At 55.3% G+C, this 27,422-nt stretch overlaps 1 protein-coding gene and 1 long non-coding RNA gene across 2 annotated transcripts; both read right to left on the reverse strand.

Annotated features, from left to right (window-relative positions):
* On the reverse strand, positions 1 to 27,352 carry GPI (glucose-6-phosphate isomerase). Its single transcript, XM_011232263.2, has 18 exons — positions 27,154 to 27,352; positions 26,007 to 26,097; positions 25,594 to 25,662; positions 23,815 to 23,934; positions 19,797 to 19,880; positions 19,521 to 19,667; positions 18,660 to 18,731; positions 18,121 to 18,165; positions 16,761 to 16,814; positions 4,297 to 4,357; positions 3,838 to 3,881; positions 3,573 to 3,725; positions 2,355 to 2,484; positions 2,151 to 2,227; positions 989 to 1,117; positions 689 to 764; positions 537 to 603; positions 1 to 425 (listed from the first exon to the last, which is right to left on the reverse strand). Exons 1-18 carry the CDS (start codon positions 27,273 to 27,275, stop codon positions 290 to 292), a joined length of 1,677 nt encoding a protein of 558 aa, XP_011230565.1. The 5' UTR covers positions 27,276 to 27,352; the 3' UTR covers positions 1 to 289.
* On the reverse strand, positions 4,364 to 16,754 carry LOC117795298. The gene is made up of 3 exons (XR_004619267.1): positions 11,970 to 16,754; positions 10,692 to 11,398; positions 4,364 to 9,537 (listed from the first exon to the last, which is right to left on the reverse strand). It is a non-coding gene; the product is annotated as an uncharacterized LOC117795298 (long non-coding RNA).
* Positions 27,353 to 27,422: the final 70 nt, after the last annotated feature.

The following is a 27,422-nucleotide window of genomic DNA, read 5'->3' on the forward strand; positions in this document are numbered from 1 at the left end:
GGCTCAGCCTACACCCTCCTTTGTGGCATCTTTATTTTTCTATCTGGTACACGAACAAAGTGAACATGGTCAGAAAAATCAGCTGCACTGAAACACTTCAGCCAATCATAAAACAGAGGGCATGCGGACAGGGAAGGGCAGGGGTGGCATTTCCAGACCAGCTTCCCCCAAAGGGCTTGTGCTCCAGGCCCACAACCAGAGGCGGGTCTGGGAAGGACTGTGCAGTGCATCTCTGATGAGGAGGGACAAGAAGGACCAGTCACAACAGGGGCTGCAGGCGGGCATGAGTTTATTGGCTTCTGGCCTCACGCTCCTGCTTGATGAAGTTGATTAGCCCATTGGTGGAAGAGTCGTGAGAGGTCACTGGGCTACTGTCGTCAAGCTCAGGCTCGATTTTCTTGGCCAGCTGCTTTCCCAGCTCCACCCTGCCAGGACAAGGAGAAAGAATGGTAAGAGGAAGTTCCAGCACAGCGAGTGAAATCCACAAGCCAACCCATAGGCATTCTCCACCCTTCCCAGGAGAAGGAGCAACTCACCCCCACTGGTCAAAGCTGTTGATGTCCCAGATGACACCCTGAACGAAGATCTTGTGCTCATACATGGCTGCAGAGGTGGCAGATAGGGCACATTAGGGCTTTACCGGCCCAATCCAACCTACCCCAGGCCAGGTCCTTCCCTGCTCACTCACCAATCAAGGCTCCCAGAATGAATGGCGTGAGCTTGGTGAACACAATAGAGTTGGTTGGGCGATTTCCTTCAAAGACCTTTAGAAAACACCCAGGAATATCCCCTGGTTAGTTATAACCCCCAAATCCCCAGAACGGATGTGCACCCTACCCCCAAAGGCTAGGATATGCCTATCTGTAAGGACAGTCCCTCCTACTGGGTAGGACAAGCCAGGCACTCATGAATCCCTACCCTGACCCCACAATTTTATCCTTCCAACTCCAGGATACCAGCCAAAGCCCCCTGCAGGAGAAGTGCTGACCTTATGTGGCAACAGCTTTTCCATGGCCTCTGGACTCTTCCCTGCGGCCTGCAGTTCCTTCCGGGCCTCCTCTGTCGACTTCCCCTTCATCAGGGCCTCAGTCTGGGCCAAAAAGTTGGCCAGGAGGATCTGACAAGAGAGACACCCAGTTCCACTTGGAAGTCCTGTGTGAGCTTCATGCAGAGGGGCAAGACTGCCCGGCACACCCCTGGTGGGGCTAGTCCCAGCCTAGGTCAGGCTGCCAGCCCCTAATGCAGAGTTCAAGTGGAGTGAGAGGGGGACAGCAGGGCGCATCTGATGACACAGCGAAGTACGTGACAACAGTAACTGCCCTTGAAGGGATAGATATGCATGACTTGTCAAAGACCCTCCTAGGAACTTAGCAATATCTACCTTTTTCTTTTTTTTTTTTAAGATTTGTTTATTTATTTGAGAAAGAGAGAGACACAGAGTCCCAAAAGGACTCCACGCTGAGTGCGGAGCCTGACTCAGGGCTCCATCTCACGACCCCAAGATCATGACCTGAGCCAAAACCAAGAGTCAGATGCTCAACTGACTGAGCCACCCAGGCACCCCAGCAATATCTATCTTATCGTTTTCCTGTGTGCTGCTGTGGTAAGCACGAGCTTGGCTCCATGACCTTTGCCCCCTCCCTGCTGTTACACCTCTGTGGGTTACATTACATGGCAAAAGGCATCTTACAGATGGAATGAAGGTAACAGACCTTGAGACAGGGAGAGGTGGGCCTAACGGAATCACATAGGCCCTCAGAAGTGGCCAGACAACTGTGTCAGAGAGATGCAACGGAAGGGGCAGGACAGAACTGAGGCTGGAGCGGGACTCAACCCACCACTGCTGGCTCTAAGATGGACAGCACCACAGGCCAAGGTGGCTTCTCGAAGCTGAGAATGACCCCCAGCTACCGTCAAGGAAACTGGACCTTGGTCCTACCCTGAGCAGACACCCAGTGGAGCCTGCTGGACTTTAGACCCACAGAACTGAGATAAAAATCGGGTGTTGTTTTAAGCCACTAAGTTTGTGTAATTTATTATGGCAGGAATAGAAAACTGGCACAACTGCCCACTAATGCATCAGCTCTTAAGTAGCCTGGGCGTAAAGTAAGCCTGAGAAAGTGTGAGGAGAGGTTGGTCAGGGCCCTTACCTTGTGATGCAAACCCTTCCTTATCGGGTGCTGGGTCTGGACTGGGATGAGGAAGTCACAAGGTATCATCTTAGTGCCTGCAAAGGGCACAGTGGTCAGCCAAGCACTCACCCCAGCCCACAGGAGCCACCCGAGGGAGAAGTCTCTGCTGGTGGGCCCTCCACGTCCACAGCAGCCCCCCTGCCCAGGCCAGAGGGCCCCTACCTTGGTGGATGAGCTGGTAGAAGGCATGCTGGCCATTGGTCCCTGGCTCCCCCCACACAATGGGGCCCGTCTGGTGGTCCACGCGAGTGCCGGCCTTGGTGATATACTTCCCGTTGGACTCCATGTCACCCTGGAACAGGGACAAAGACCCAGCCCTCTAGCTGCAAGCCTTGCTTTTCTTCATGCACTGTGCCTAGATCCTGCCTGGGATGCACCATGCGTACCTGCCCTGCCCTGTGTGGTGTCCACAAGCAGGACCCCTGTATCTCCCCTCACCTGTGAGGACACAGGCTCTTAGCTTTCTGGCTTAGACCACTGCAGGAAGGACCCACGACCAGGAGAAGGTGGGTATGGAGGTCTGAGGAGGACCTCTGTAAGAGCAGAAATCAGTCACAATATCTTTAATTGATACCTTTTTTTAAAAAAGTTTATTTATTTAAGTAATCTCTACACCCCACATGGGGTTCGAACTCATGGCCCCAAGATCAAGAGTCCTGTGCTCTTCTGACCAAGCCAGCCAGGTGCCCCTCTTTAACTGACGTCTTAAGAGAAAGGCTGGCTGGAGTCCAGAGTGTACAACCTTTGAGGTCTGTCACCTCAACCAGATGCTGGGCTGTGGGGGAGCCCTGGCCCCTTCTTTAATCAGCTTCAGGTGTTGGTGAAAGTCAACTGTGCCTGCCCAAGGGCTGCAGGCCAAAATCTAGGATCATGCTGAACAAACCAGGGACAGATGTGGAAGGGCTGCATGGAATAGAATCGGGACTCGAGAAGGGCTGCTTGGTCCCCAGGGGTTCTGGGAGATTTGCGGGGGTGCAGAGGGGCGTGAGTAGCCCAAAGGGGCACCACAGACTGGGTGTGAACTTGCTTTCCTGGAGGGACAAAGGCAGTACAAGCCAGAGGGGTCCCAGCTGGTGACCCCACCCTCTGGCAGGCACACAGAGCGATGGCCAAGGAAGAAATGACCCAGGGAAGACACATGCCCTTAGGGTCTGACTGGCCACCACGATAACTAGTCATGCCCTCCCATGGTGGTCAAATTCAGCTAACATGCACCAAACGGACCCTGGTAACAGAGATTCACCCTGAGATTGGAACACAAGTGGGCCTTGGCTGTGCCCAAGGGCAGCTGGGGGAAAAAGCCACTAGAGGGGCAGGAACCTGGGCCCCTGGGCCTCCCAGGCCCCCCACAGGTTGACCCCAAGTCCTGGCCTGGCCTACCTGCTGGAAGTAGGCAGCAAAGCGGTGCAGATACTGGTCATAGGGCAGCATGGCCTGTGTCTCACACCCAAAGCAGTTGATGTACCAGATACCCAGCAGAGCCAGCAGGACAGGGACATTCTTCTCCAGGGGCGTCGTACGGAAGTGCTGGTCCTGAAACGAGAGCAGGGTGGGTGGGAGCTGAGCAGCCTGCCCAGGAGGGAAGGAAGAAGGGAGCTGGACCAACCAAATGTCTCTGACAGAGAACACAAGCCTCAGCACTTACCATCCAGTGAGCCCCTGAGAGCAGCTGCTCAAAGTTGTCAAATCCTGCGACACAAAAGCAACGTCAACAGAAATGGTCATGTCCAGTGCCCTCGTGGCAGTGGACACAGCTTCTTCTGGAACCAAGGAAAAGCTGATGTGCAGCCAGAAGAAACAGGACCTGGGAAGACTTGGGCCCACAGAAAGCCTCTCTAACCAGAGTCAGCCTCGAGTGCAAAGGCCGATCTAACTTCACCTTCCATGGGAAACAACAGGACGGCAGTTGTGAGGGGTAGAGAGAAAGGCCAACCTGCAAATCCCAGAGAAAATCAGGCCTGCCCTCCTGACCTGAAAGAAATGTTCCAGCCAAGGGGGCAGAGGCCAACGGCCTGTGGGGTCAGAAAGATGTTCAGGGACATGCGACCCCCACCCCTGACCGCAGACTACAACATGGTCTCCCACAACTAAAACACACACTCACCCACATGCAGTGCAATGGAGAGTCCAATGGCTGACCACAGCGAGTAGCGTCCTCCTACCCACTAGGAGAGACAGGAAAACGTGCTGAAGAAGGGTTGGCACACCCCGCCCCCCTCCCTCCTGCCACAAAATTTGCCCCGAGAGCAACGTTCTTCCACAGGAGCAGCATGGAGGGCCTGGGCCCAACCCACCTCTGGGAAGCAAGACAGCAGGCCAGGCGCTGGCAACTCTTTGTGCTGACCAACAGGGAAGACTACATGAGACTGATCAGAACCACAAGACTGAACTGAAGACCTTACCATGGCTGGCCCTGTCTCCTCAGACACAGACAGACCCAGTGCCTCATACTTGCACAAGGCCCGGCCTCCTCCTCACACAGACAGACCCAGAGCCTCATACCCACGCCAGGCCCAGGCTCTGCCTCTGACAGACAGACCAGTGCCTCATACCTGCGCCAGACCCCACCTCCTCCTCAGACACACAGACCCAGTGCCTCATACCTGTGCCAGGCCCAGGCTCCTCCTCAGACAGACAGACAGACCCATGCCTCATACCTGCACCAGACCCCACCTCCTCCTCAGACACACAGACCCAGTGCCTCATACCTGTGCCAGGCCCAGGCTCCTCCTCTGACAGACCGACCCAGCACCTCATACCCACGCCAGGCCCAGGCTCCGCCTCTGACAGACAGACAGACCCAGCGCCTTCATACCTGCGCCAGACCCCACCTCCTCCTCAGACACACAGACCCAGTGCCTCATACCTGTGCCAGGCCCAGGCTCCTCCTCTGACAGACAGACAGACCCAGCGCCTCATACCTGTGCCAGGCCCAGGATCCACCTCAGACACACAGACCCAGTGCCTCATACCTGTGCTAGGCCCAGGCTCCTCCTCTGACAGACAGACCCAGTGCCTCATACCTGTGCCAGACCCCACCTCCCCCTCAGACACAGAGACCAAGTGCCTCATACCTGTGCCAGGCCCAGGCTCCTCCTCTGACAGACACACAGACCTAGCGCCTCATACCCGCGCCAGGCCTGGCCTCCTCCTCAGACAGACAGACACACAGACCCAGCGTCTCATACCTGTGCCAGACCTGGCCTCCTCAGACAGACAGACCCAGCGCCTCATACCTGGTACCAGGCCCAGTTTCCTCAGACAGAGACCCAGTGCCTCATACCTGTGCCAGGACCGGTTTCCTTAGAAACAGACCCAGTGCTTCCTACCTGGTACCAGGCCCCACTTCCTCAGACACCAGCAGACCAACATCTCATACCTTGCCAGGTCCAGCCCCCTCAGACACTGAGAGACCAGTGCTTCATACCTGTGCCAAAGTGTTTTCAAATACTGACAGAGCCAGTACCTCATACCTGTGTTTGGTTGTGCCTCGTGGGACAATGACAGAACCGATGCCTCATACTTGTGCCAGGACCCACCTCCTCAGTCACTAACAGACCTAGTACCTCATATCTATATCCAGACTCTCTAAACACTGACGGCCCCAGCTTCTTGTACTTGTGACTAGCCCACCTACCTGGCTGGTAACAGGTCAGAATCTGCTGGCACAGGTATGAGGTCCTATTCCTCAAACAAGGAAAGGATACAGTAGCTTCTACCTGGGTCTCAGCCCGGCCTCCTCAGATACCAATAAACCTGGGTTTGGCCTGCACCAGACAAACCCAGTGCCTCCCGGGACAGTGGCAGGCCCAGGGCTCATACCTGATAGATCTTCTCAGCCTCAGCCCCAAGACCTACCTAGTCACACTTGCAGACTCCACTCTTTATCACTTAAATCCTCAGAAATCCATTCACACCTTCCTAACAGCTTTTTATGGAACACCTACCACATTCAACAGAAGCAGCTCAGGGGGGCTCCCTAGAGATGTAAATGTAATAATCATGCCAAAAAATGTGAAATGAAATACAAGTGCTTGGGAGAATGGAAATACAGCAATGAAATCAATTGTAAAAGGAATCTGAGGAGTGCTTAAGCTTGGATCTAAAGAATGAGAAAGCATTACCCAGGAAAGCACTGAGGGGGGAGAAGCATTCCAGCAGCCAATACAGCATATGTGAAGGTCCTGTGGCAAGAGCAGCCTTTCTCAACTGAGAGAATTAAGCCCCACAGAAAACACTTCCAATGTCTTCACTTCTCAACTCTCCCAAGAATGGTCCAAGGCTAATACCCTCCTAGAAGCAAGGAAGAAATGCTAATTCATGATATCTACTGGATGCCTTGGGGCATGAGGGCTTAATTCTCTACTGGAAGCCCACTGAGACAGGCTGGGCAAGAGGAACCACAGCACAGTCTAGATGAAGGAAGGCGTGGGAGCCGGAGGGTAGAAGCTGAGAGGCAATGCCGGAGGATGAAGCAGGGAGCCCCAGTGGTCATCAGGAACATGACTCGACCCTGGATGGGGAAGGCAGAGGGCTCATTCAGGAGCTTCAATCAAACAGGATGAATTGAAAAGAAGAGAGAATCAAGTGTGGCCCAGAGGTTTCTGGCTTGGGTAATGAGATGAATGGCTGGAGCCCTTCACCTGGAAAGAGTCCAGGTTTGGGGGAACCTTACCAGACAGACACAGTCCCAGGAGCCACACTACGCCTGACACAGGCTCCCAGATCTCACCAAACAGACTCAATTCTAGAAACTGCGCGGCCAAGCTGCTGATTTTGGCTGTCCCGGGTCATTAGACCTCACTTTTGGGAGCCCAACAATGCCAGCATCTGACCTCCACCTACAGACACAATCTCGAGAACTCACTTTACCTGCAGTGGCCCTTTCAGATCGCACCTCACAGAGGTAGTTCCTCATTGGTTTGGCATTCTGTGCCTCCCCTGCCCCAGCCCCCAGCCCCTCACTTTATCTAACCACTTATAACCTACTTTTTTCCCATGTGAGTAACTCAGCCCCTATGCCCATCAGACCACACCTTGGCCTGGCTATAGATCCTCGGGCCACTGCAATACCATGAGCTCTGTCCATCATGCCTGACCAGGGTACTGAGAACAGGAGCTCTGGTTCAAGGCATTCTGTCTGTCCTATGTGATCCTAAGGGTTACCAAGACCTCCCCAGGCTGACCGTAGGGACACATACCTATGATGACTCTGGCTTTCCCTTGAGGAGAGCCCATGCCTGATCCTACCACCAAGGGCCCCACCTGCACCTGACCCACATTATCAGGCCTCACCAGCCACACCTGTTATGCGTTCCTGGGCTAGATCATGCCTACTCATTTCACCTAACAAGCCCAGGGACGCCAACTTGTCCCTGAATCCAGGGGACAAGAACCCACCGAAGATGGGTGCTTGATAGACCTCTGTCCAGGGACTCATGACAAAGCCAACACGGATGGACGGAAGCAATGGCTTCGCCCGCGAGCTCAGTTCAGCCTACCCAGGTCCTCCTCCAGGACTCACACGGCAGGGTCAGACCCCTGCGGAGCCAGGCCCCATGCAGCTGTGCAGACGCACTGGCTCCACATCTGTCGGTGCTGGACCCTGACTCCTCACATCTCAACCGACAGACCCAGGCCCACCTTCCCAAGCCCAACTCAGACTCCTCACACCTTCCTGAGAGACCCAGCTCTGTCTAAACAGGCCTGACCTCAACGCCCCCAGGCCTAACTTGAAAAACCCAGCTCTCTATCCTTCTCTGACGTGGCTCTTCGCATCTTGCAGCCAGAGCCAACGCTAACCACCGCTGTGTGACCTGGCACCAACGCCTCACTGACGAGCCTCAGCTCACCGGACACGAATCTCTCTGCAGACCTGTGCTCTAGAGACTGCCCCACCCACCCCTGCAAGATGTGGTTCTCCCTCCCTGTGACTAACCCGTGCTCTCCAAGCCTCCCCTCTAACTCTAAGACCTCGGTCAGCACACCTGAGCCAGAACCATGTTCCAAAGACACACCAACAAGACCCAGGCAGGTATCTCTGGCTCCAAAGCCTGTGCTTGAGAGAGCCACGTCCACCTGCTCACGTCTGAGGGCTCGCAGACCTCCTCTGAGCCCCAAGGTGGTCTGTTTACCTGAAGACCTCAGAGCTGCGGGACTCACCTGTGGCCACTCCACCCACCCAATCTTCGCCTTCCTTCTTCAGGCCTCACCACGAAAACCCAAGGATATGTACCCTTGCCTGAATCCAACACCAGCAAGTCAATCTACCTACCTCACCGACCTCCTCAGGCCACGCCTGGCAGGCCGGCTCTATCTATGCTGGACCTTAGTTCCTCAGTTCAACCCCAACTCTTCGGGCCTCCTCAAGACATTACACTTGGTAGATGTGCTTTGCCTTCCTGCCTCTGACCCTGGCTCCTCAGACCACATCTGTCAGGCCAGCTCCACTGACCTGTGCTTGACCCTGGGTTCAGGGACCATCCCTGGCAGGGCGGTTCAGCCAACCTTACATGCCTGTGGCTCCTTACGCTGCAGCTGCTGGGCCGGCTCTACTGAGCTACACCGGACCCTGGCTCCTTATACTGCAGCTAGCAGGACAGTTCTGCCAACCTGTGCTACCCTGACTCCTCAGACCATATCTAGTGGGCCAGTTCTGCCTACACTGCATGACCCTGGGTCCGGAGACCACGCCTGGCGGGCCAGATCTGTCTACCTTACGTGCCCAAGTCCTTACACTGCAGCTAGTAAGCCAGCTCTACCCACCCTGTATGTATGTCCTGGGCTCCTCCTACTGTACCCAGTGGGCCAGCTCTGCCTACCTTTGCTTGACCCCAGTTCCTCAGGCTTCACCTGACAGGTTGGTTCAACCTACCTATGCTCAACCTTGGCTCCTCAGACCATACCCAGTGGTCCAGTTCTACCTACCTGTGCTTGACCCTGGATTCTCAGACCTTGCTTGACAAGTCAGATCTGCCTACCTGTGCTTGACCCTGGCTCCTCAGAGCTCACCCAGCAAGCCAATCTGCCTCCCTGTGCTTGACTCTACTTCCTCAGACTTCACCTGATAGGCTAAGTTCTACCTACCTATGCTCGACACTGGCCCCTCAGATCATACCTGGCAGTCCAGTTCTACCTACCTGGGCTTGACCTTGGCTCTCACACCTTATCTGGAGGGCCAGCTCTACCTACCTGGGCTTGACCCTGGTTCTTCAGACCTTACCTAGTAAGCCTACCTGGACTTGACTGCAACTCCTCAAACTTTACCTGGGCTTGACCCTGACTCCTCAGACCTTACCTGGTGGGCCAGTTCTACCTACCTGGGCTTGACCCTGGCTCCTCAGACCTTACCTGTCGGGCCCGTTCTACCTACCTGTGCTTGACCCTGGCTCCTCAGACCTCCTGTCAGGCCCGTTCTACCTACCTGTGCTTGACCCTGGCTCCTCAGACCTTACCTGTCGGGCCCGTTCTACCTACCTGTGCTTGACCCTGGCTCCTCAGACCTTACCTGTCAGGCCCGTTCTACCTACCTGTGCTTGACCCTGGCTCCTCAGACCTTACCTGTCGGGCCCGTTCTACCTACCTGTGCTTGACCCTGGCTCCTCAGACCTTACCTGTCAGGCCCGTTCTACCTACCTGTGCTTGACCCTGGCTCCTCAGACCTTACCTGTCGGGCCCGTTCTACCTACCTGTGCTTGACCCTGGCTCCTCAGACCTTACCTGTCAGGCCCGTTCTACCTACCTGTGCTTGACCCTGGCTCCTCAGACCTTACCTGTCGGGCCCGTTCTACCTACCTGTGCTTGACCCTGGCTCCTCAGACCTTACCTGTCAGGCCCGTTCTACCTACCTGTGCTTGACCCTGGCTCCTCAGACCTTACCTGTCGGGCCCGTTCTACCTACCTGTGCTTGACCCTGGCTCCTCAGACCTTACCTGTCGGGCCCGTTCTACCTACCTGTGCTTGACCCTGGCTCCTCAGACCTTACCTGTCAGGCCCGTTCTACCTACCTGTGCTTGACCCTGGCTCCTCAGACCTTACCTGTCAGGCCCGTTCTACCTACCTGTGCTTGACCCTGGCTCCTCAGACCTTACCTGTCAGGCCCGTTCTACCTACCTGTGCTTGACCCTGGCTCCTCAGACCTTACCTGTCGGGCCCGTTCTACCTACCTGTGCTTGACCCTGGCTCCTCAGACCTTACTGGCAGGCCAGCTCTACCTACCTGTGCTTGACCCTGGTTCTTCAGACCTCACCTAGGAAGCTTACCTGGACTTGACTCCAATTCCTCAAACTTCACCTGATAGGCTAATTCTACCTACCTGGGCTTGACTCTGGCTCCTCAGACCATACCTGGTGGGTCAGTTCTACCTACCTGTGCTTGACCCTGGCTCCTCAGACCATACCTGGTGGGCCAGTTCTACCTACCTGGGCTTGACCCTGGCTCCTCAGACCATACCTGGTGGGCCAGTTCTACCTACCTGGGCTTGACCCTGGCTCCTCAGACCTCACCTAGCAAGCCTACCTGGACTTGACTCCGATTCCTCGAACTTTATCTGATAGGCTAATTCTACCTACCTATACTTGACCTTGGCTCCTCAGATGATACCTGGCAGTCCAGTTCTACCTACCTGTGTTTGATCCCAGTTTCTCAGACCTCACCTGGTGGGCCAGTTCTGCCTACCTGGGCTTGAACCTGGTTCTTCAGACCATACCTGGTGGACCAGTTCTACCTACCTGTACTTGACCCTGGCTCCTCAGGCCTTACCTGGCAGGCCAGTTCTACCTACCTGTGCTTGACCCTGGCTCCTCAGACCTTACCTGGCAGGCTAGTTCTACCTACCTGTGCTTGACCCTGGCTCCTCAGACCATACCTGGTGGGCCAGTTCTACCTACCTGTGCTTGACCTTGGCTCTTCAGACCGTATCTGGAGGGCCAGCTCTACCTACGTGTGCTTGACCCTGGCTCCTGAGAACTTACCTGGCGGGCCAGTTCTACCTACCTGGGCTTGACCCTGGCTCCTCAGACCATACCTGGTGGGCCAGCTCTACCTACGTGTGCTTGACCCTGGCTCCTGAGAACTTACCTGGCGGGCCAGTTCTACCTACCTGGGCTTGACCCTGGCTCCTCAGACCATACCTGGTGGGCCAGTTCTACCTACCTGGGCTTGACCCTGGCTCCTCAGACCATACCTGGTGGGCCAGTTCTACCTACCTGTGCTTGACCTTGCCTCTTCAGACCTTATCTGGAGGGCCAGCTCTACCTACCTGTGCTTGACCCTGGCTCCTGAGAACTTACCTGGCGGGTCAGTTCTACCTACCTGTGCTTGACCTGGCTCCTCAGACCATACCTGGCAGGCCAGTTCTACCTACCTGTGCTTGACCTTGGCTCTTCACACCTTATCTGGAGGGCCAGCTCTACCTACCTGTGCTCTATCCTGGCTCCTGAGAACTTACCTGGCCGGCCAGTTCTACCTACCTGTGCTTGACCCTAGCTCCTCAGACCTTACCTGGCAGGCCAGTTCTACCTACCTGTGCTTGACCTTGCCTCTTCAGACCATACCTGGAGGGCCAACTCTACCTACCTGGGCTTGACCCTGGCTCCTCAGACCTCACCTAGCAAGCCTACCTGGGCTTGACTCCGATTCCTTAAACTTTACCTGATAGGCTAATTCTACCTACCTATACTTGACCTTAACCTCAGATCATACCTGGAGGTCCAGTTCTACCTACCTGTGCTTGATCCGGTTCCTCAGACCTCACCTGGTGGGGCCAGTTCTACCTACCTGGGCTTGACCCTGGCTCCTCAGACCATACCTGGTGGGCCAGTTCTACCTACCTGTGCTTGACCTTGCCTCTTCAGACCTTATCTGGAGGGCCAGCTCTACCTACCTGTGCTTGACCCTGGCTCCTGAGAACTTACCTGGTGGGCCAGTTCTACCTACCTGGGCTTGACCCTCGCTCCTCAGACCATACCTGGTGGGCCAGTTCTACCTACCTGTGCTTGACCCTGGCTCCTCAGACCATACCTGGTGGGCCAGTTCTACCTACCTGGGCTTGACCCTGGCTCCTCAGACCATACCTGGCAGGCCAGTTCTACCTACCTGTGCTTGACCTTGGCTCTTCACACCTTATCTGGAGGGCCAGCTCTACCTACCTGTGCTCTATCCTGGCTCCTGAGAACTTACCTGGCCGGCCAGTTCTACCTACCTGTGCTTGACCCTAGCTCCTCAGACCTTACCTGGCAGGCCAGTTCTACCTACCTGTGCTTGACCTTGCCTCTTCAGACCATACCTGGAGGGCCAACTCTACCTACCTGGGCTTGACCCTGGCTCCTCAGACCTCACCTAGCAAGCCTACCTGGGCTTGACTCCGATTCCTTAAACTTTACCTGATAGGCTAATTCTACCTACCTATACTTGACCTTAACCTCAGATCATACCTGGAGGTCCAGTTCTACCTACCTGTGCTTGATCCGGTTCCTCAAACCTCACCTGGTGGGCCAGTTCTACCTACCTGGGCTTGACCCTGGCTCCTCAGACCTCACCTAGCAAGCCTACTTGGACTTGACTCTAATTCCTCAAACTTTATTTGATAGGCTAATTCTACCTACCTATACTTGACCTTGGCTCCTCAGATGACACCTGGCAGTCCAGTTCTACCTACCTATGCTTGATCCCAGCTCCCCAGACCTCACCTGGTGGGCCAGTTCTGCCTACCTGGGCTTGACCCTCGCTCCTCAGGCCTTACATGGCAGACCAGCTCTACCTACCTGTGCTAGATCCTCGTTCTTCAGACCTCACCTGGTGGGCCAGTTTTACCTACCTGGGCTTGACCCTGGCTCCTCAGACCTCACCTGGTGGGCCAGTTCTGCATACCTGAGCTTGACCCTGGCTCCTCAGAACTCACCTGGCAAGTCAGATCTATCTCCCCATGCTTGCTCCTGGTTCCTGACACTGTACATAGTGGGCGAGCTCTGCCTACCTGTACCTCCTTTCAGTTGCTTACATCTAAAACATTCGATTCTTACCGGGACTCAACTGTGACTTTTTACATCTCACTGGACAGACCTAGTATTATGAACCTGCCCTCATCTTGGCAGCATAGACCTTACCTGACAAACCCTGCTGTACTCACCCATGCTTAACTCATATGGATAGTTCCAAGGATACAAACCCCTGCCAGATACAGACCTCGTAGACCTTATCTGAGAAACTCAATTCCACATTATCTGTATCTGACCACAACTTGTCAGCCTTGCAAGACAGCTCTACAAGATAGGTAGAGGCGCAATTCTATCTTCCTACCTTGACCTTAACTTAGAAGATCCAGATCTAGTCACTTGCACTCAATCCTGGCTCCTGAGATCTCACCTGAGAGACCGAGCCCTATCCTCCCGACTGTCACTTCATTACTGCAGAGATCATCTAAGAGATAGAGTTCTTTCTAGATAAGCCTAACACGGCCTCCTTAGGCCTTACCTGACAGATCTGGTCTACCTACCTATACCTAAACTCAGTGGGGAGACAGAGTTGAATAAACCTAACCGTGGCTCTTCAGGTCAACCTACCTCTGCTTACCCTTGGCTTCAAAGATGTTACCCAAAAAACTCAGCTCTACCCACCTATGCTTGGCCCCAGCTCCTCAGGTTCAGAATACAAACCAGGGCCTGACCTCAGCAATTTAGACCTTACCTATTCGAGACCCAAAAGTACAAACTTGAAACTCACCTGCCCTCTCAAGCCCCACCTGACAAACCTGTTCTACATATCTGAGCCAGACCCAGAATTCATATACCTTCTGGGTGCATGCCTCTGGGATGTTCCCCATCCCTCTGCCTGACTCCAGCTTGTCTTTCCCCAGGTGACCCAGGACCACCTCCAGGATCATCAACCTGCGCGTCACCAGAACCGCTAGATATCACCCGAGGGCACAGTTCTCAGCTGGACCCGATCACGGATTTCTAGTCCTCACCTGTCAGACTCAGCTATGTCAGCCCTTCTTCGGCTCCAGTGTCCTTACCTGAGCAACCCACTTCTTCCTATATGTGCCTCACCTTGGCCCCTGAGGACTCCCTAAGAAACCTAGTCATACACACCGTGTCTGCTTCCAGCTCCTGTGACCTCAGACGGACGTGGTTCTACGGCCCTCCCACCCCGGCAGACTCCGCTGTACAAACCTAAACTGAACGGACTCTTCCCTCAGGCCAGACTGCTCCTGGCTGCTTACCCAGCCTGAGGGAAAACTGGTGAGAGCCTCTTGGTGCTGAGACTTGGGCCTCAGAAACTCACCCCATACATGTGGCTCTCTAGGCCTTTGTCCACCACGAGCTTCTCGGACTACACCTTACCAACATAGCTCCTGTCTGTTCTTCCCCTGCCCCCACCTTTTATAACTCAGGGTATTCCTACCTTTTACTCCTCTGGGCCCCTTGAGCCCCACCCCAGCCAGAACCCAGTGCCAGAACCCTGGGCTGGTTGCGGGTCCTCAGAGGCCTCTGCAACCCTTGAGCTCTGCTTATCACACCTGGTCAGGATGCCAAGAGCCAGGTAGCTGATGTGGCTCAGGGCACTTACCTAGGTTTGCCTAATGCTGAGTTTTTATCACTTCATTTGAGTGATCAGACACTCGTTACCTGATATTCACTTTGCAGGACCAGTCGGACAGACCCCAATGTATACACCTGTCCCATGCCAGGGACTTCAACTCATAGACCCAGGTTAAAGTACCTGTATGTGACTCTGGCTCCTCAGACCTCACTTGATAGAACCATCCTGAAATAACCTGTGTCTCCCAGAAGTCACAGACCTCAAGAGTACCTTTACCTGTCCTGGCTCCTCCTCAGAACTCACCTGTGCCTATCCTGGTGCCTCTTTAGACGCCACCAGCCAAAGTTAGCTCTCCACTGTGTGCTAACTCCGGCTGAGCCCTGAGAAACCCCACAATGCACCATCGTATCTCTGCCTGATCCTGACATGAAGCTACCCCATAACTGACCCTAACTGACGAGCCCCCACCACTTACACATCCCCCTACCAGACTGGCCTCTTCCGATCTTACTTCAGAGCCAGCACAATGTCCCTATGCCTGTCCTGACCCTCCATCTCACCTAAGAGATACTAGCTCCAGAAATTTCACCTGTCCCTGGCTCCTCAGATGTCACCTTCTTGATTCAAAACAATAATACACCTTTAGCAACCCAGGCAGGTCCCTCTTCCAGCCACTGTGTATGTGGTTTGCCAGGCCCGGCCCAAGAGGCCTTCACTGTGCCCACCTCGGCCACTCAGGCTTCACTACCCGGCCCCAGCCCCACGTTGGTGTGCCCACCTGTCATTCCCAGGCCTTACCTGGGAGGCCTGGGCCTTGCCCTGAGCTGCCACCCCCCCCCGCCCCCATCACCTCTCCATGCCGGGCAGCCATGGGCAGTGAAAACCCACACAGGGCTTTGGCTAGCAGAAGACCCTCTTGCCCCTGACCACCACCTGTTGAGGCTCCGGATCCCAGAGAAGAGGCAGCAGGGGCCTCCCCTACTTTATCAGACATGCAACGTTTGTTAGAAGCTGCCCAATCTCTCTCGACCGGGGTTCCTCCTCTGAGCCACAGGATGCAGAAAATGATTTGAGTGACTTCTCAATTCTTCCAAGGATGGTACATAATTAGTCCCATTCTAGAAAGAAGTTAACTCATGACACACAACAGATGCCTCAGGACATTAGGGCTTAATGTTCTCCCAGACTCCAAGGCCTTTAGAGTTTTCAAAGGAGATTCCATCTGTGGATGCTGCCACCCAGCAAACAGCTTCCAGTCTGAAGGCCTGGAAACAGACCCAATAGGAAAACCCCCAACTGGACAATGCCCTCCTTGATGCGCCTGCTACAGTCCCATGTTAGCACAGCGCCCCCTGCATTCACAGCGCCCACACTGCACCCCACAGACAGAGCCCTTCTCCCAGGGCCACGCGCAGGCCAGCCACAAGGCAAGGTCCCGATCGCTGCCTGGCACCAGCCGTGGCTGTGGCAGAGAGGAGTCCGTGACCCCCGCTGCTAGGTTAGCCCGCAGCTCGGCCTCTCAGGCACGGTCTACTCTGCAAGCTGCCTGACAAGGGCCCAGGTGGGCCCCAGGCCTGGTGCCTCCTCTCTGCTACCTTCCAGCTGTTCCTGTACCTCCTGACCGGGCCTGCCCAGTCACATCTCCTGCCTCACCCTGCCCTGTGGCCTTTACGGCGTTCGGAGAAAGGTCATCACTGAGAATAACTCACAACCTCAGTTTAGTGGGGGGGGGGGGGGAGGTGGCTCCAGTTACCCCTCAGTGGGTGCTGCCGGCAGACAGCCAGGGGAGTGTTAGCCTGGCCCTGCAAGCTCAGCCCGCCCCGGTGGAAGTGGAGCCCTCATCCCGATGGGGCTGCTCCTGCCCCACAAGCCTCCCTGAGGGCCTCTCAGCCCTTCCCAAAGCCAGGCATGCAGCAGGTGCTCAATAAATGTTGACCTGACCTCACAGGCCCCTCATCTGTGGCATGGTGGTCATGCCTTGACCACGGACACATAATTCACCCAGCGCAAGGAAGTGCCTTTACTTACATCCCAGAACTCGAACATGTTTTGAGGGTCAATCCCAAACTCCTTCACTTTGGTCTAGGAAAGGGCAAAGAGAGAGAAGGAAGAAAACCTACATTAGCTAGATGAGAATAGGAGCTCCAGGGTGCCCGGTGTCCCACTGTCCAAGCTGGGGACGGACGGGGCGAGCCTAGAACAGCCTGTCAGTCCAGGGCAGGAACCGGCAGCAGCCACCCCCAGAACGGGACACGAGGCCAGCTCCCATCCAGCAACACCCGAGGCCCGGTGCCTGTGAAGCCCTCTAGCTGAGGGAAGCTGCCCAGCCCGTGCAAGGGCCTGGCCCCACACACTGCCCTGCAAGAGCCGCCGCCTGGACCTGTCAGGGTACAGAGACTGGCCCATCCAGGACACATGGGAAACTAAGCCCAGGGCTGGAACCTGAGCAGAGCAGGGGCCACCTCCCAGGCCAGGTGTCCCACAGCCAGGACACCTGTCCAGCCCTTCCAGTATCAGAGATGGTGACTGTCCCTGGAAGCCTTGAGGAGATAACCAGACCCACCCCATGGGTGCTCTGTCCCCTGGGCAGACAGGGTTAGCAAACCCTTATGCAGTCCCAAAGGAGGAGATGCTCTACCGACCACAGTGAGCTCTGCCAGCAAAAGACAGTGGTGCCGTGGTGAGCCAGCCTTAAGATGTCTCCTGTCTCCCCACTATGGGCAGGTCAGCACTGGAGGCAGGTGTGGGGGTCGGACAAGAGGGGCGGAGGTGGTGGGAGGGAGTGCTCAGGACAATCTGAGTGTGGTTCCAGCTCTGACACAGCCCCGTACAAAGCCCACCACACAGCAAGTGCTCACCTGGTTTGGTACTCCCAGCACACAGCTCCACCCTCCCCACCCCATACCTCGCACAGCCTCAGGCCAGGTGGACTGGGACAACTGACAGGTAGGAGACCGCATTCTCATCCGAGCACGACTGACTCATGCAGTCACTTGGCAAAAATTCTTCACTGGGGCTTAACCTCCTTATGTAAGAAATGAGATGCATCCCCACCCCACGCATCCCATGTGGGGAGAGGGCCCGTGGCAGGCTGGCAGAGGCCAAAGGAGGTCATGTGTGTGGTGTTCTGGACATCAGTCAGGCCTGGGAGGTGGACGCAGCCAACCAGATCCCTCTTTGGAGCTACAGAGACTTGATGGGAGGATGCCAAAGGGATGGTTTGCAGCTCACATACCCACAGGCAATCCACCCTTCTATCCCATCAGCCAAGCCAAGATCCCCAGACCTGTGAACCACAACTTGACTTGAGGATTCCCATAGGCTGTGACCGTGACATGACCTGGGCCCTCCCAGGGAAGGAAGTCTGGGAGCCCACACGGGCACTTACCGTGTTAGTAGACAGGGCAACAAAGTGCTTTGCAACTGCAGAAGGCTGCAAGAGACAGAGCCAGGTTACACCAAACCCATCCCAGAGGGCCACCTGAGGGCAGCAAGCCTCCCATCCCTGGAGAAACCGAGGCCCTGGGTGGGACTGGCTATTTCCAGTCCTTGGCTCTGAGGCTGTTAAGAGGAGCCCCATGTCAAGGTCAAGAGGACAAAGGAGTTAGGCCCATCCTACCTCACAGGCCCTCAAAGGCCCAGGTTCCCTCCCCTGTACAGTGGGTGTGGCCATGGGTAGAGAGGATCCCTCCTGGGCCAAGGGACCTTGAAGTGCCTTCAGCTAGTTAGAGTAGGTTCTAGCACATCTGACCCGTCCGAGACTGGCAAAGCCAAATGTCTAAACTGGAAAAAGCAGGCACCACGAGAGGCTGCCTCCCGCTGCCAACTTAGTGAGAAACAGGGCGACAGCATTAGGCTTGGCCACTCAGGTGCATGGGCCCGCCCACCCTGTCCTTCCCAGTGCCCACCGCCCACGCCAGCACTCACATCCTTGGCCGAGAGGAGAAACCACTCCTTTGCCGTCTCCGCATTCGTGATGGTCTCCTGGGTGGTAAAGGTCTGAAGCCAGAAAGTACAGCAGTCAGTCTCCAGCTCAGACTCAGTGTGGCCTGGAACCAGGGCCCAGCAGCAGAGGCCATGTGGGTGCCCAGTGATCACGAGCAGTGACGGTCACCCCACATAACCTCTACCCACCTATCCACAAAGCCACAGTGAGTGTCTGTGTCTGGGGCAGGGGCCTGGAAGGAGTAGTGCCATCATCCTGGGATCCCAGAACTTCACAGGCAGAGGAAAAGGAATCCTAGTAAAAGCCACAACCCCCACCCACACCCCACTCCTCCACCACAGGTCAAAGGCCAGAGCATCTGTCAGGAAAGGGGCTGCAGCCATGCCTGGGGCTCCCTTCAGCCCAGGCTAGGCTCTGATCTCAGAATTCATATGGAATTCTTAATATTTTATGTGCACTGATGTGAGTAAACAGGGTAAATGACAACAGACAAAACCCTTACATTATCTGGGCATGGCTCTGGGATCGGAAAGGAGCAGACATTAAGCACAGAGGTCTCAGAGAGACAAGAACAGTCCCAGGCTGGGCACAGATCCCATAAAGCAAACAGATGTGGCTTTAAGATGAAGGTTCTGACTAGTCTGGGCTTTCCATCAGGAAACTGTGTTTGCCGCCTGCCAAGGAACAGTCTGAGGGCAGCGGTGCTGACCCGATCCATAAAGCACAGTGCGCAAAGGAGGGTCCAGTACCCGGGACAGTGGCAAGGCATCCACCCCCATCACCACCAGCACCACCACTACTCCCACAGGGCTGGGAAGCCAGGCCAGGACCAAGGCCCATACCTTGGAGGCAATGATGAACAGGGACGACTCAGGGTTCAGGGTGGCCAGAGTTTTGGCGATGTGGGTCCCGTCGATATTGGAGACAAACCAGACCCGGGGACCTCCTGAAGAGTAGGGCTTAAGGGCTTCGGTCACCATGAGGGGTCCCTGTGGGGAGCCGCAGCATCAGAAAACAAGATTCCAGGGCCCACAGAGGTGGGGAAGCCAGGTCTCACCCTGGAAAAACCAAGGCTCTGGGTGGGCCCCCTTGCCCCATCCCCAGGGAATCCTCCTCACCAGGTCAGAGCCGCCAATGCCGATGTTAATGACGTCCGTGATGGGCTTGCCCGAGTACCCTTTCCAGTCGCCGCTCCGGACGCGCTGGCACAGAGCAGGGAGATGCAATCAGCCCAAAGCCCCAGGTATAAACTGCTGCTCAGTAGCATCCTCGTACCTCAGGCCCAACATCCAGGTGCTCGTAGGGGCCTCCTGAGACCGCACTGGGAGCTCCCTGCGACACTCACCCCCCAGCTAGATCCTACTTCATCATCAGCAAAGTGGGGGACACCCCCACCTCTCAGAATTCACAAAACAAAGGCGAACTCTCAGCAGAACCTAACGTATAAGAGACCGAGAAGTGTGAAATGCCAACTATCGGGACTGGTCTGTGCCAAGGGACAGGACCATCAGACATGCAGCCATCCCCTACATGGACCCCACCAATTCCCATCTCCTATCATTTGCAACTTTGTACAGCACCCCCAAGCTGAGTAAGGAGGACCTATGCACCCACTGGGATACAATAACCCATTAGTCATGTTAAAGGAACCACCTGGCTTCTTGTGCTTACAATAAAATGCAAGAGAAGAGAAATAAACTAAAGAACTTTCAAACAAACAAACCCAGGAATTGTTGGGTTTAGAAATTCCCAGCTTCTGCAGGCAACAACAGATGCTAATATTAAGAGATGGCTCCTTGGCAAAGATCAAACACAAGACGCTGTAACAAAAAGCACAGTATGAAGGAGAAGCAGAGTGTGTAGCTGTAAAACCTTCTTTTGTTTGGACCTCCAAAAGACCGAAGGTGACAACACAGAAAACATTCTGGTCAAAGATAAGGCTTCTGAGAAAATGTGCTCCGAAAGACAATGGTAGAAAAGGCCTTGCCTTGAAGAAACCTGCAGGTATGGCTTTTGCCTGACGGAGTGAACCTCCCCTCCCCCCAGTAAGCTTCATAGGAGACCGACAAAGCTGTTAAGATCACTGAACTGTCAGCAACACGACCAGCTTGGACTGGAGGGGACAGAGACACTACGAAAGGAAACGAGGGCTTTGGATACCCACATTTCCACAGGCAGTCAGCAGGCTGGGAAAACCGCACAGGTGCAAACACAAAATACCTTGCAGTAACAAGAATGAAGGAGGGCAAAGCCAAAAACCTTGAGAAATGATTCCGAGGCCTTGAGTCTTAACCAAGCAAATGCCAATATATGTCCTATTGGATTTTAGAATTGTTCAGACCAAGGACTCCTGTATGCCTCCCATGATCCCCCTCTTTTTGAAAAGGAAATTTTCCTACATCAATTACTCTATACCTACCTCACCATTGTACCTTGGGTGTGTGACATGTAAATAAACTGTTTAATTCTCGGGTCTTCAAATCAAAAGGAAGAGTGCCTGTGTTGTATTAGAAGAAACGAAGGAACTCCTATACCTGCACCCAATTCGCATGATGAGGCTCTTGACCTCTGGCTGATACTGTAATGGGATACGGCCTTAGGAGAAGGAGGAGGCCATTCTCCATGTGCAAGGAACATGAACCACTGGGAGCCTGAAGGCAGGCTATGCAGCCAACTTCCCAGATGGGTCCCAGTGGTCCTCACCTCTTGGCATTACATTCATGTGCTTGTGCTGTCCCCTCCTACTTTGATCAGAGGTGACCTATACAACCAACAGGGTATTACGGAAATGACAGACGTAATTTCTGATGCTAGCTCAAGGTAAGAAAGGACCTTGAGGCACTCTGCCTTGCTCTCTCTTGGATCGCTCATTTGGGGAAGTCAGCTGTCTTGTGAGGAGGACGCTCAGCCTGTGGAAGATGCACAAGGTAAGGAACTGAAGCCTCCCAAAAGCCAGCACTAATGGCTAGTGAGTCATCTTGGAAGCAGATCCTCCAGGCTCCATCCATCAAGCCTTCAGAGGAGTGCTACCCTTGGCCAACATCTCGTCTACAACCAGCCAGCACCACCACCACAAATCCTGATCCACACAAATGTCAACTGTTGTTTACAGACGCTAAGCTGTGCAGCCATTTATTATACATCAACAGAAAACTAGTATACGTATCTTTCCCAAAACCAGTAACACCCAGCAACTTGGCTTTTTGGGTTTTGTTTTTTTTTTAAATAAGGCAATCAGTTGCCATGGGAAATTTTCCATCAGTACAGAAATAAAGTTGCTCAGCTTCTCAACCCTTAACCTCACCATTAAACTTTTGTTACAATAAGCATCCCGGAGAAAAAAATTGTAGGTCTTTAATATGATTACACACACACTTTATTTGACCAGATGGGGTTTTACGACACGTGCCAGTTCTGCAACTTCCATTTTCAACTTCATGGCACATCCTGCACAGCGGGGCAGCTCAGCATAACCAGAGCGCCCTCACCTGCTGGTGCCTGGGACTGCGATACACGAACACACGCTGAGCTCACTAATCAGTCCTCTGACAAATGGGCTTGGGTTGTTCGTGTTATTTTTTAATAAAAAAATTTTTAAGATTTTATGTTTAAGTAATCTCTACACCCTACATGGGGCTCGAACTCATGACCCTGCGGTCAAGAGTCACATGCTCCACTGACTGAGCCAGCCAGGAGCCCCAAGCTTAGACTGTTTCTGATTTTTGCCACTACGATCAAGATCATGGTGAACATCCTCAACCCAACCTTGGCGGACTTCTAAGAGCACAGCCGTGGGGAGTGTTCCTTACGTGCAATGGCTGCCACTCAGCGGCATTTTCTGAGCTATAAATACCCTGTCCCTCTGAGTCAGGTATCCTGCAGCCAGGGGTAAGGGAAGGCTTTCCTGGAAATAGCTTCCCAGACAGCCCGGACCACGCCGTCCGCAGCAGACCTGAGCACGCACAGGCTCGTCGAACACAGCAGCGGGCTTCCGTCGCCTGTCAGCTCCACCACTAGCCACCAATGGCTGGAAAGGCCCATCCCTACACCCAAGGCCCATCACAAGTACCGACCACTATTAAGGGACATTCTGGAATCCAGATTCCCAACAGGATGCCAACCTTTCCTCACCCTAGGAAGCCCCACTCACCTGGCTATCAGGCCTCCAGGACTGATGGCCACATCACTCCTGCCATCCAAGGTCTGAAGTGGCTCTCAGCCAAAGCCACCAGACTTGGACCAGCCACAGACAGGGGCCGCTGGTCTCAGGGACAAGCTGACCAGAGCCCAGATTATCACTCCCAAAGCACGCATAGCCCATACATACGATGTGCACACACACATGCACACACATCAGCCCTGTAGCCCAGGCTTGAGGATGGCCACTAACCCTCGCAGAATCGCCCCTGGGACAGACACTGAGGTAACAGTGGTTGACGTGGGGAAATCTCTAGCTGGTCTGAGGCAAGCCCTACACCACCCTCCCCCACAGGAAAAGGGGCGTGGTTATGAGCATCAACACAGACCCAGGGACATTTCTAACTTAGTTTAAGTACAAATAAGCTGCAGAAGAGTAGGTAAAAATGAACCCGCATGTGTGAATGCGTGTGCACGTGTGTTTCAAAGAGGAGGAGGCAGACGTACACATACACACAGAGCACACGCACAGGAAGCTCAGAAGATCTCACAGGAACGTTGGAAACGATGCCTCTGGAGAGTTGGCTGGGGGTATGGCCAATCAAACGTTAGAATATTGATTTTATCTAGTTCCAGCCTAGAAAAGGAGGGCGTATCGCTAAAGAGATTAGAAAAAGCAAGTCTCTCCTGTATCATCCCACCCCTCGGGGCCCTCGCTTTTCAGATCTCCACCCTGGCCACACTGTCACCACCAGCCCACAGGTGTCTGGAGTTCAGCAGGAGGCTGCTCTGTGGCCCCCGCAGGTAGGTTCCCTCCCCACAGGGGCAGGGGAATTCCCTCAGAACACGGGGCGATCCCGCAGACCAGCTCCATGTCAGGCTGCGGTGAGGCCGTGGGTCCTCTCCAAGCAGAGTGGAGGGGCTGCCCATTAGGGCCCCCAGACTCCCAGACCCACACACATACACGGCCAAGGGCACGTCCAGGGCCGCGCTGCCTACCTGGCAGAAAGACTTCATCTTCTCCAGGACCCTGTTGACCTCTGGCATGACATCCTTGCCATCCACCAGAATGGGTGTGTTTGACCGGTTCCGCAAGGCCACGTGCAGCACTGCCCGATCCTGGGGACGACAGGCAGTGTGTGAAGACCCCCCACCCCAGGGCCGCCATGCCCACTGGGGCGGTGAGGTGAGGGCACGGTGCAACATGGCCCAGGAGTTGGCTCAGCCCTTTCTCTGCTGGACGTGCAGGCCCCGAGGTCTGTTAGTACCACAGTCTATGGACTGTCACAAGGGGAGGGAGACCAGGAGAAGTCCAGGACAAGCCCAGAGGTCCCCTAGCTGGTCAGGGCATGAAAAGCCAGGGAAAGAGGAACAGAATGAGCAAAGGCAGACAACTAGGGGACAAACGGGGACAATACAGATCAGAGACAAGCAATCAACAGCTTCAGAAGACCAGGGCTCATTAAAGCTGATCTCATTGTCTCCCTGAAACTTTAGGGTGTCTTTGCCGGCACCTTCTAAAAAGTACCCCCAGCCCCTTGGATTTGGAGCAAAGCAGACAACTCAAATGTCCCTCACCAAGCAGCCCCATCACACTAACTGCCAGAAACCAAATGGAACTGTAGCCCGTGACAGGTGCCAAGAAGCTGGCCTTGTCACATGAAAGCAACAGTCCCATCAAGCTGAAGCTGCCAGAGGAGTCCTTGAAGCAAACAGGTCTAAAGACTCCAGGTGGGCAGGAAAGGGATGGTCGCTGGGCTCCAAACCAAGGAGAGGCCCTTTAAGGTGGAGAACTTTTTCTTTCTTTTTAAAGTTCTTTTTTTTTTNTTTTTTTTTTTTTTTTTTTTTAGATTTTATTTATTTATTTAACAGAGAGAGAGAGAGAGAGAGAAACAGCCAGTGAGAGAGGGAAAACAGGCGGGAGGGGGGGGCGGGGAGGAAGAAGCAGGCTCCCAGCGGAGGAGCCCGATGTGGGGCTCGATCCCAGGACTCCAGGATCATGCCCTGAGCCGAAGGCAGACACTTAACAACTGAGCCACCCAGGCGCCCCTAAGGTGGAGAACTTCATGCCACTCTGCCCTCACCCTGCCCAACCTCACTCCTGTCCCCCATTCCACAGGAAAACGCACTCCTCCAGGAAGCCCTCCTTGACTGCGGCCTCCCTCAGCCTAGCCCAGCGGTGAGACAGGTTGAGTTTGAAACCTCTGTCTCTTACAGATATGAGGTCTTGGATAAGCGATTTGCCCTCCAAACCTCAGCTTCCAGGAGTATAAAAGGAGGATGCTAACCCTGTGAGGAAGAGACTCCGATCACTCAGTGATTATTATGCCTCCAGGCTGCCACTGCAATTCAGGAACAGGGTCCCCAAGCCCTGGCCTTATCGCTGCTTCTTACTGACGCCTATCACCGAGGAGGCTGAGCTTCTGTCCTCAAGATTCCTCTTTTCACCAACAAATCTTGCAGCAAAGACAGACCAGAGGTACGTTCTCTGAGCATGCTGTGAGGAGCCGTCTCCCTGCAGGCCTGAGACATGCTCTCCCTAGGCAGACACCGGCAGCCATTCCACGCTCACAGATTGAGATGGCCAGTCCCGGGGAAGATGCACCCCAGGGCCCTGCAACCCACTCAAGGAAACAGGCTGTCATGCCCCTCGTTAAGCAAAAACATTGCTTAAGAGGAAAGATGAAGACAGTGTGAGGCTATCAGTCAGATGAACCCCAAAGGGAAGGAAGAGGCCCTGAAGGGTATGCAGCATCTGCTGTCCACAGGCCAGCTCACCTCTGTGAAGTTGATCTTCTCGCCGCTGAACATGCGCTCCCGGGCAGCCTCCACACCCCTGGACTTGGCCTGAGAAGAGAAGATACTAAGGCCTGATCCCATCCATGCTGGCGACCAAGAGCCCAAGCCACCAAGCTCTGGGCTTGATGCAGCCCCCAGTGGGGCTGACAGACGGCTGCAGCCTGGTGCCCTCCCCCGGTGCCTGCGAGGGGTCTGCCCTGGGTCCCCTGAGATGCTGCTCAGAACCCAAGCCAGGGGGCAGGAGCTCAGAGCCCTATGTCGGCACAGAGGCAGTGACCGAGGTCCACCGAGGGAAGGGAATAAAGCTGCTCAAGGACCTGGGGGCTCCCAGGAGCCCAGCTCGCTTGCCAAGCTGTGGGTCACAGGTCAAGCCCCCCAGAGCAGATCATTACCAGGTCCACCAGCATCTGCATCACAGTGTCGTTCACAAGGTTCTTTGAGTAATCCACCAGAATATGCCCATGGTTCGTGTTCAGATTCAAGCTGCAAAAGGATGGCAGAAGCCAATGACCACACCCCAGTTCTCCCCAGCCTATTCCCTGACCAAAGCTGCATCCAGAAAAAAACACCCTCCCTGAGCCACACCCCAACAAGCCTCAGCTGCCCAGCACAGCGGTCACCTGTCTGCCCACCAGACTGAGCAGCAGCAGAAGCAGCACGGTGAAAGCGGCCATTCTCGCAGAAGGCAGGTGCCGACCCTTCCTGAGGAGCCATTCCTCCGCTGGACCAGCGAAGGCAAACAGCTGGGTGCACCGCTCCTGCCCAGTCAGGGGAGCGACCATTCCCTTCCAGAGCTTCCACGCTGCGACTCTCTTACGGAAGGACTCAGCAGGCAGGGCTGGCCATGGGGACTTCCAGTCCGGAGCCCCAGACCTCCCCTGCCCAACACACCTGCACCAGTCACCGGAGCACCCCGAGATTCCTGCCCCCCAAGATTTCCTCCAACAGACTCCTTTCCATTTTCTGATCGTTCATAGGTCTCCACACCGAGCCTCTTTCGCGGAAATCACTGTCCCCTCATCTCCCCCCTTCCTCCGCGGCTCCCTTCAAATCCCCCAGACCTGCCCACCCTGATCGCACCCCGCGGATGTCCCCACCCGTTCTGGGCCAGGAGCGGGGGGAAGGCGACAGCCCTTTCCTGGCCTGCTGCGTCAGCGAAGGCCCCCTGCCCACAACTGCGGAAGGAGTCCCTTCTCAAATGGCAGAGGCTGGGAGGTGGAGAAAGAGATGCCCCTGCAGAGACGCAGCCGCGGAGGAGCCTGGTTCTCATGACTAAGCAGCTCGGGTTCTGAGACCTCCGGCGAGCCCGCGAGCCCCCCAAAGAACCTCCTTCAAGGAGGCGTCAAGGACGAACTGAGGCCTAGGCCTGGGCCCCGATCCACGGCCGGGGGCGGTCGAGGACCCCCCGGGGACCGCCGAGGACCGCCGGCCCGGCCGTCCCGACCCCAGGCCCGCACACCTGACCCGGTGAACCGCGCCCGGTGCGCCCGGATCCGGCTCCGGCCCGTCCGCGCCCCGCCTGCCGCCCCGCGCGCGCACCTGAAGTGGCTGAAGCGTTCCTTGTCCCCCTCGAAAAGGCGGCGCAAGTTGAGGTCAGAGCCGTGCTCGCGATACCATTTCTGCAGCTTCTGGAACTGCGGATTCTGGGTGAGCGCGGCCATGGCGAGAGCAGCGGCGTACACGGGCTCGAACGAGCTTGCAAGAGGAAGACCGGGTGGGCGGCGCGCGCCTAGCGGAGACCGGGTACGCGCAGCGGCCTTTATGGCGCAGGCGCAGCGCCCGCCCCGCCCCGCTTCCCGCCCCGCCCC

The sequence above is a fragment of the Ailuropoda melanoleuca genome, chromosome 12 (assembly GCF_002007445.2).
Source record: "Ailuropoda melanoleuca isolate Jingjing chromosome 12, ASM200744v2, whole genome shotgun sequence".
NCBI lineage: Eukaryota > Metazoa > Chordata > Mammalia > Carnivora > Ursidae > Ailuropoda > Ailuropoda melanoleuca.